General features: G+C 32.8%; 1 protein-coding gene across 3 annotated transcripts; it reads right to left on the reverse strand.

Annotated features, from left to right (window-relative positions):
* Positions 1 to 2725: 2725 nt before the first annotated feature.
* Positions 2726 to 9692, reverse strand: LOC148281321 (uncharacterized). Of its 3 annotated transcripts, XM_088226777.1 has the most exons (8): positions 9443 to 9692; positions 9164 to 9326; positions 8596 to 8745; positions 8022 to 8217; positions 6913 to 7008; positions 6168 to 6302; positions 3894 to 4004; positions 2726 to 3541 (listed from the first exon to the last, which is right to left on the reverse strand). In XM_088226777.1, the coding sequence occupies exons 1-8, from the start codon at positions 9572 to 9574 to the stop codon at positions 3172 to 3174; spliced, it is 1353 nt and encodes a 450-aa protein (XP_088082903.1). In that variant the 5' UTR covers positions 9575 to 9692; the 3' UTR covers positions 2726 to 3171. The 3 variants fall into 3 exon arrangements, with proteins under 3 accessions (XP_088082903.1, XP_088082904.1, XP_088082905.1); XM_088226778.1 differs by lacking the exon at positions 6168 to 6302 and having other exon boundaries at positions 9443 to 9645; XM_088226779.1 differs by lacking the exon at positions 9164 to 9326 and having other exon boundaries at positions 9443 to 9609.
* Between the last annotated feature and the right edge of the window lie 6 nt (positions 9693 to 9698).

The raw sequence follows: 9698 nt of genomic DNA on the forward strand, positions 1-9698 counted from the left end.
ATGTATGAAAACATTTCTCCACAATATCTATATTAATTTTTAAAATACAATTAATTATTCCAAATCCATTTCATATAGTTTTATCGGTGTTTGTAGTATGTGAAATTTCCCTATCATTGGCATAATTCTTTCGGGAGGCATCCGCGAGATAATGACTGAAAAACAATGTTCAAATTAGAGATACCACGAATATTCGGCTACTATTCGGAATACTGCATACTATTCGGTAGAATACTGAATACCAAATCGTAAAAAAAAATGTACGTTTTACTCAAAAATGTAACTATTTTAATCACAAATTCTTAGTTTAATACAAAATCTATCATTGGTAAGTTGTGAGTTGTGATGTTGCGAAAACATTTATTTCAGCATTTGTTTGCAGCAGACGGTTGCGGTTTTCCTCATAAATAATACCTAGCGAAATTTTGTTTTTACACAGCTAACACACAGCCAGTTTATTATTTTCACTACAAATCTCTTAATATTCGCAAATAGGCGATGTTTTTATTAAATGGTGCCATGATGTAGGTACAATAAACAAATAATTACTAATAAGGACTATTAGTGACACAATGTGAGGTAATAATTAGTAATGAACAAAAAACCCGTGATCTACTCGCAAATGAAACAAATACGCCGCCCCGTCACCCCCGCAATGATCCAGGTAACCTGTCACGCGCGAAATGCACACATCTTTGCCAAATATTCAAATCACTATTCGTGGCATTTCTAGTTCAAATACCTATCTTCAAATTTCGCTGCCACTGTATAATCCCATTATTTTATGGGCGTCATTCGCGCCTTGACAGTAGGCAAACTGCGATGCGTCCCGCGAAAATCCATTTTTTATTTTATTTTGGTGTTCGAAATTTCATTCCCTCCGTCATCATCATCATTCCCTTTCCGCACCTAATGGTGCATAGGGCACTGCACTGGGACATCAATCGCGGGGTCTCTCGATCGTTTTTTTATTACACGAAAGTAAGATGAGCAGTCTTACGCTTCGGGTACCAGTCCGGGTACCACAAAATATTCTGGTGTGAAAACACAATTACTGAAACGCTGGAATATCGAAAATTGTGCTCAAGATGGGTCCCAAAACAACTGACAGAGCAGCACAAATTGAGTCGGGTCACTAGCGCTCGCGAGTTCCTTGAGCTAACGCCACCAAGGCGCGTTTGAACTCGTTTGGTTTGGACATTTTGAGCCACCCTGCATACTCCCCTGACTTAGCGCCTTCGGATTTTCATCTTTCCACCTTCCTGAAGACTCACATGGGTGGAAAAAAAATGGATGGAAAAAATGGGTGGAATAAAAACCCAACCTAACTGATGAGGAGGTGAAACAAGAGGTCTTGAATTGGACAAAGAAGATGGCGGGAGAGTTCCATGAGAAGGGCATCAAAAAGCTTGTGCCACGACTTACAACCTGCATAGAACGGGAAGGCGACTATGTGGAAAAATATGTAATATATATACAAACAATGTACTATATATTTTTTTTCAAATAATATTTTTCTTTTAAAATAAAAAAATTGAGTACTCTTACTTTCTGGATGTGCCTCATACAACAATGATCATAGGTTAGTGCTACAAATATCCAAAATAATTATTTGTTATTTTATGTAAATGTAAATAGTACACGAAAACGAGATGCTTTAAAGATGTCTTTAGGTGCCTTTCCAGAAACTACGAAATAATAAGATAAGAATAAGAATAAGAAGAGGATATGCGTCAAAGAGCAGTTTGATGAATAGGTATTTAAATATATAGTTTTACTGTCACTCTCTCGAAAATCCCTAATGGCACTGTGCGAATTTTTATTTTTACATCATTTTTACTTTGCTACACCATGTTATTATATTTTTGACATGTGTAAGTTTTTATTATGTATTGATTTTAGTATAAAAGAGTCCCGACTGAACACGGAATTTTCCTACAAGTCGGGACAAAAATTAATAATTGAGATATAATCAAATTGTGTATTGCATGTATAAAAAAAAAAAAAAAATGAAACAAATAAATAAATAGCAACTTAGCCACAAACTATTCTACATCGACTAAAAATGACCCGGAATAGTGATCCAGAACAGGCGGAAGAAGTGTCAGCGGGCCTCAGGCAAGGTGGTTTTAGGATAAGGAGATGTGAAGACCTAAAGGGAAGACCTATGTTCAGATCGGACACGAGAGGACTAATGCTGATGTACCATTGGCTTATAATGGCTTTATTCTTAAATGCACACAAGGAAACTTAAATAGGTGCGAAGGTTTTCACGGTCACTGTTATCAATATTATGTATCTTTTTTGGGTGATACCGTGTATGTTGGATTTGATCCGACGTTTCGGCTACCATTGCAGGAGCCATCTTCAGGGACACAGTTTTCCCTGAAGATGGCTCCTGCAATGGTAGCCGAAACGTCAGATCAAATCCAACATACACGGTATCACCCAAAAAAGATACATAATATTGACAAGGAAACTTGTTTGCTATTTTTTGAGAACAGTTATTTATGACTAATGTTAGTCAATATTATGGTATCTCGGGTAAATGGTTATATACTATCATTTACTAACATTAGTTAAAATATTTGATCAGAAAGTTAATGCTTTAAACATAAATAAAACGTTATTTATGACATATTATAGAAAACAGCTTCAAAATTCAAATATAAATAGAATACAAGTAGAAGATGTGTGAGTGGAATAAATAAATTGAACACAAGTAAAAAAACTTTTCTTTATTTTCCTTCTCCATTACATATTTGAATATCTATTATTCTTTCGATCAGACGCCCAGGTGTTGTCGCATTATTACACAAAATAAAGCAAAAAGTCCATTTATTGCATGATTACTTCCAGTATCTTCACATATTAACTTGTGGGGTCAGTTTAATAAGGCCATAAGGACAGCTTCATTTAAGCCCGTGTGTCCGAAGTGCAGAATTTACTAGCATGTAACATTCGCCAACAGCTTGCTGTTATTATTGTTAAAGATTCTTCACTTTTCAATTCTAACCGATCTATTCACGTAGAAATGGAATATTTCTGTATAAATTTTGGGTGGTTTTGGAAGCATTATTTTGTGATAATTGTGATAACTCCTAACAAAAAAACTATTGTGAGGACTAAGGGGGCAATATTTTTAGGTGCCAAAGATTCTAAGCCTGCTAGTTAAGTTAATTCTTGTTTTAAAATACCATTTGCTGATATTTTACCTGTAACATTGGTTGCTATTTCTGTCTCTTTTTTAATATTGCCAATCGCATCCTCTTCACCAAGTTTCTTCAGTTTAATAACTTTATATGTAACAGCAGCGCTGCTGTCAACTTTGCGATCTCCCGAGATCTTTATTTCAAATTCCAAATGATCGACAGTTGAGTTTGTCTGAATGGACGGATCCGTGAGACAATGTACATCGGGAATTAAAATTTCTTCATTTTTAACCGCATTCGGATTATCCAGTGTCATATCTTTATGGTATTTTCTATTGTGATTGGTGAGGTGATATTTCAGAGTGAAGTTCTTTTTGCATAGATTACATCTGAAATTATAAAAAAACTATTTTAAATACCTATCAATGTCCAAATCTTTGAACTGTATGTACCAGTTTTATTAATTTATAATGGATTGAAAACCTTTCACAAAATATATTTATTTATATGTATAGGTTCCAATGTAATTTTAAAAAAAATATTTGCTGAAAAAGTACATATTATATTACATAAACAGTAACGTATCCCAAACTCCATGAGATGATCAAAAGCCCTGTGTTGAGATGGTTTAATCTCTAGAGAGATTAACAATATTGAAAAAAAAAATTAACAAATGATTCAAAACCTTTTGAGAAGGGGAATATGGGAGTCAACTTTAAAAAAATATCTAAATGAACTTACGAAAATGATTTGTTTCCAGTATGAGTTAGTTTGTGTCTGTTAAGAACATAAGAATATGAAAAATTTTTAGGGCACAAGTCACACTGGTACGGCCTCTCTCCTGTATGACATCTGTTGAATAAATACTCTTCATTAAAACATGAAACAAGAAAGAAAATAGTTTTTGGAACTCCCTCTCCTCTCTCTCTGTTTTCATGTACTTATATCATACGTATTATATTTATAACAAAAATTTCAAAACAATTCATTAAATGTAGATATATTTAGAATGTCTTTAACACATTCGCGGTGATACCGGCTATGGCCATCAACTGCGGTTTAATCGGAAGAGAAATATTGCATAGAATAAGAAAATTATATATGCCCATATGAGTTGATCCTATGAGAAAAGTGTCCGCGGACGTGTTAATTTTTATTTTATTAATTTTTTACGCCCATAAGGCTTTTACATACATGAAAGTTATATAAAATATAAGTATATAAACAACATTAAATTTTAAAAATACGATATAAAACAACAAAAGATAGAACAGTGTTAAAGTTGGTATAAAAAAAAAGAAGATGAGTATATAAACTAAATGTTATTATTTTAAATACAATATAAAGAAATAAAACATAGGAACAGTGTTAAGAAGTATAGTTGGTATAAAAATAAAAATAAAAATATGAGTGTATTAACAACATAAATTTTTAAAAAATACAATATAAAGTAATAAAATATAGAACTGTGTTTAGAGGTTAAGTTGGTTTTAAAAAAATAAAATAATAATATTTATAAATTTATATATTTTTTTGTTTATCATTTATCATTTTTTTATCATTTATTTATTCATTTATATGTACATTATAAAATAAAATATCTTAATTCATACATATAGAAATAATTAGGTAAAATTAGGTATATATAAAAAAAACACATTAGTATACATAATATCCAAAGAATAATATGTTAAAAAAACAGGAGAATCTTGTAACGAAAAACTCCCTCAGAGACGTGAAAAATGTCAATGTCCAAAGTGATATTGTTCAACATAGAGATAGCCCTTCCAACAGGCATAACCATTGGCAGGTTGGTCCTGTATATTGGAATGTGAAACAGTCTATGTTGACGCTGTCTAAGGTAATTATCAAGAACATAAAAGCTAATGCTCCGCATAATTTCAGGGTTGTCAATAATACCGCGCAACAATCGAAAGAAGTGCGTTGTTAAATACACATTCCTTCTAGTCTTCAAACTGCTGTAACCAAGCATACCCTGGAGGAACTCAGTGGGATAAAGCCATGGATAATATCCGCACTCCCTCATGTAGAGAAACCGAAGAAATTTCTTCTGAACCCTCTCCACCATAAGAGAGTACTTGAACTCACACGGTCCCCAAATCATCGAGCCACTCTCGAGTCTACTTCGCACCAACGAGTTATAAAGAATTCTCAGTACTCGTGTACTACCAAAAACCCTAGCAGTACGCAATTTGTTGTATGTTAATACATAATAAAACTTGTAATTACAACGAAATGTCACTAAGCCTGTGATCTTCGAAGAGTGCTGTTCGGGAGAGCGGACAGGGACTTGATCCGAAATGTTTCTGACAATTTGTGGGGCTATCAATTAGATAATACAGGTAAAAGTCATTCCGGGACACCGGCGTAAAATGAACACATTTGTGTTCATTTAAGATATAAGGTTAGGTTCCGTGTCAAAATTGTAAGAACAATCTAACATATTTATTTAATAAATATCCTATATATATTAAAAATAAATTATAAATGTATTCAATAAATACAGCTTAAATTCGTTTACAAAAACATTCAATAATCTGTTGATATAAATAATTAATTTTTATAATAAATACTAATTCACCAGTTTGTCTGTTTTTTTGTTTTTTTTTGCTTTGATTGTTGCTTCCTTTCTTGCAGAATCATAGCATACTACAAATATTTTCATATTCTTTTAATTTGAATAATAGTAAAATAAAAAATATAATCATGCCTTTTTATTTGTCTTAAAAACGAAACGAAAACTAACTTGGAAACAATTTCACACGCACAATAGGCTACTCGCGTACACAGTAATTGAATACGACAACATGTCAAAGTGTGTCTGCTATTAGAATCGAGGCGCCTACTGTCGTCTGGTGTCGGCCGAACCGGGGAATCCCACGCCGGCAACCAACCAAACCAGCGCAAAACGACTTTTACCTGTACGTAATACTTTAAATTAAATTTTCCGAAGATCTTATTGTATTAATTTAGTTCTTATTGTATTCACAATACCTTTCATGTTTGAAACGACTTCCCCAGTCGGTGAATTTTTTCTCACAATATTTACATGCGTAAGGTTTTATCCCAGAGTGTATATTTGAGTGCTTTTTAAATTCACTAAGAACATGGAAGGACTTTCCACATATGCTAAAAGAAGAAACATTCACACATTAATAATGATTATGAACCCTCACTTTTGGATCTAAATTTGTTGCAACAGAGAGGGAAAACATCATTTGTGTCGAGGATCTTGTGATTATGTGTATGTGATGTATTGTTGAGTTATGTGTGTCATTTGATTGTTGCGTAGTAGTTTAGTAATTTAGAAAATAATAGTGTTATTCTAAAGCAATTATAAATGTTTTAAAGATAAAGATTTTTTAAATTCCTACTTTACTTTTCCATACTTGATGTAACACAACATCTATGGATTTTTTTACTACAGTCAACAGGCATATATTTATGCATGTATGATTGCCGTTTGTGTTTGATTTTTAACTACAGATGTTTTACAAGTCCGTACAATTATTATATGTCTATATTATATTACTTATTGTTTCAGCATATATGATATTTTGTGAGATGACATGATTAAATTGAAAATAAAAACCACTTCGTACGTTTTACAATGCACGAGTTTATTGTACAAACACAACGAATTTCTGATAGTCAAGCCTATCTATCATCAGGTGGACATATAAATAATATAAGGTTTACCATAAAGTTTTTATGTATCTACACCTGTGAGGAAACTTACCTGCAGACAAATGGTTTTTCTCCAGTATGCCTTCGTTGGTGTCCCCTGAGGCTTTCCATGAATTTAAAAGATTTTCCACACTTGTCGCAAACCAATCTACAACAAAATGGTTTATTTAGTCAATCATTAGTTGGTATTGCTTACTTTAATAATTAATAATTGTAAATTGTTAGTTGAGACAAGAGATATAAACATGAATAGTCAATAGAAATTTTGAAATTACATGATGACAGTTTAGAAAAAATAAAATTTTAAAAACATACTATGTCTGTCAATATAGGTAGCCAATGAGATAATGCAGTGCTACGGGAAATTAGATATAAAAAATGCTTTCTTTATTCAATTGTACGGCGAAGTATATTTCTTTGAAAGATGGACTTTCATATGAGGTCAAGCATATCCATCTTGCCCCCCCCCCCCCCCTTTTATTTAACCCTTTCCTTACTGTCCTAAAAACATCCGCGCATTACGGTAATGTGTAGTCACTACACATGCAAAAAATTAGAGATTTTAAATCGTAAAAGTGTAATATTCATCGGCAATTGCTTCAATTATTTATAGTTGAAGTCAAAAGTGATGATATTTTTAATATAATTGCTAAAAACATGAAAATACCATTAATTCATGCTCTCAATGCACGCAAAACAACTGCCCCTAACGACTGCCGCGCAGCTACTAATGTACTAACGCAGCTAACGGGCGTCTGGGTGCAGTACAAGAAACTTGCTTTTTGCGGGTGTGACGCATACAAATTGTCTCTCGCTCCCAAAAATACCCGTATTATCGAGAGTGAGACGTAAAGAGTGTGCGAGGCAATTATATATTAGGATTACTCTTTTACTACGAACGCATCATGCGACACATTGATCAACTTTCTTTTGTATTGGTGATATCTCCGATTTTTGATAAATCAGCTTTTATGTTCCCAATAAGCATTAATTATTTGATAAAAAAAAACATTTTTACTGATACGTAAATGTATAACGAAGGAATACCGAAAATCTCAACTCATAATTTATTATATTTATGGAGATATTAAAGTTATTAGATGCAATGTGTACTAGCTACACATCACCGGGAAGGGAGAGTTTAAAAAAAAACAATCTTACGATGCCTTTGGTTTTTTTGGTAGAATACGTCCTTCCTCGTCCCAGTGGATTATCTTCGGTCTGCCTCTCTTCCTCTTCGCAATAGGCACAATTTCTTCGGAAACACAATCTTCGTCAAAACTGTTGTATAAAAACTCATCCTCTAATTTCACCTTCGCATCATCGAGTTTCGGGAACTGATCCTTTGCTAAACTATCTGAAATTTCAATTTACATGCATCATCGTACAATTTGACCGGGCGGGTGAAGAGTATGGGTGTGTAAAATAGAACCGAAACCCAGGACGAGTGTTTTCCACTCGATGGCTGCTCTGAGGTAAAACATTCCAAATGAGGAAATCGAGTGGAGATAAGTCCACCACGTTGTGTGACGGTCGTAGGGTTCGATTCCTGGCAGGGTGTATGTGAAATATCGATTTTAATAGTCCTTTAAACTGCGATATTTCATTGATCCTGGACTGGCATTTGAAGCGTACGACTGATAACATTACCTTCATAAAACAAATTATCAAAATAAGCTGCATTCGAAATAAGCTGCTGCAAAAGGGAATGATTATGATAGCAGAAATTAATTACCTGAATATTTGTGTAATTCTCGTTCATCTATTTTATCAAATTTTTTTAGTTTCTTGGGTCTTCCTCGCTTTTTTTTGCTTCTTTTCAAAATGGTTGATTTTTCATTTATAAGTGGTTTTAAGTCAACTTCAAATGTACATTCATCACCTTCTAAAATATTATTATTCACTTAATTTAAAGACAGAAATAGCAGTTTTGCCATTGATGAAAAAAGGGTATGTAAATTGAACATTTATTATATTATATTTATTTTAAAAAGGCTTTTTATGCCGGGAGAGAAGTACGAAATAGTCTGTATCTTATTGCAAGGAAAAGTTGAAGGAAAACGCAGTGTCCCTACACCTCTTCTTCCTAGAAGACATATCTCCTGGCTTAAAGAGAGCGGTTCCACTGAAGCTCTAGTGGAGAGGCACCATAAAAAGAAGAAGATCAAAAATAAAATAAATTAAAAGTTATAATTATTATCATAAGAAACTGAGGCCTCCAGAAGGCATAATTTGCATATTTGGGACCTCATGGTTATTCCGGTTCAAAATTTAATTGGTAAACAAAATACTTATATATTTACCGTTTACGGTGCGTAAAGAGTAATTCTGTTGTTCTTTCGTTTGTAAAAATTCTTTAAAAACATCTTCACTCTTCTTGCATTGCAATACAAATTTATAAGCAATGTCTAAATTGCAAACACAGTGTTTACAAATTTCTTTCGGAAATAAATCTTCGGCGACAATCTACAAATGGAAAACTGCATATTTTATCATGATTCTGCAAACATATTGCTACATACAGTATTTTTTTTATTTATAATTTTGTTATTGTTTGAATTTTATGTCAATAATTGATTTACCTGAACAGTTACACATTTCATTATTTTACAAGAAAACGTGTCGTTTTCACTGTCCGTTTCAAATATTGAAATAAAATCTAAAGAATTTTCGTCGTTTTTAGTTTGTAAACAAACACGACACATTAAATCCATTGTTTGTATTTTACTTATAAATTCTAATCACAAAATATTCTGCAATTCTGACATTTCAAAATAATTAAATTGTTGTTTATGGCGGCTGTCTATGATTTAAAAACTTTAGGGAACGTTCACTTTT

This window comes from Micrasema longulum, unplaced genomic scaffold (genome assembly GCF_059751315.1).
Source record: "Micrasema longulum isolate JH-2025_06_02 unplaced genomic scaffold, ASM5975131v1 h1tg000469l, whole genome shotgun sequence".
In the NCBI taxonomy this organism is placed as follows: Eukaryota; Metazoa; Arthropoda; class Insecta; order Trichoptera; family Brachycentridae; genus Micrasema; species Micrasema longulum.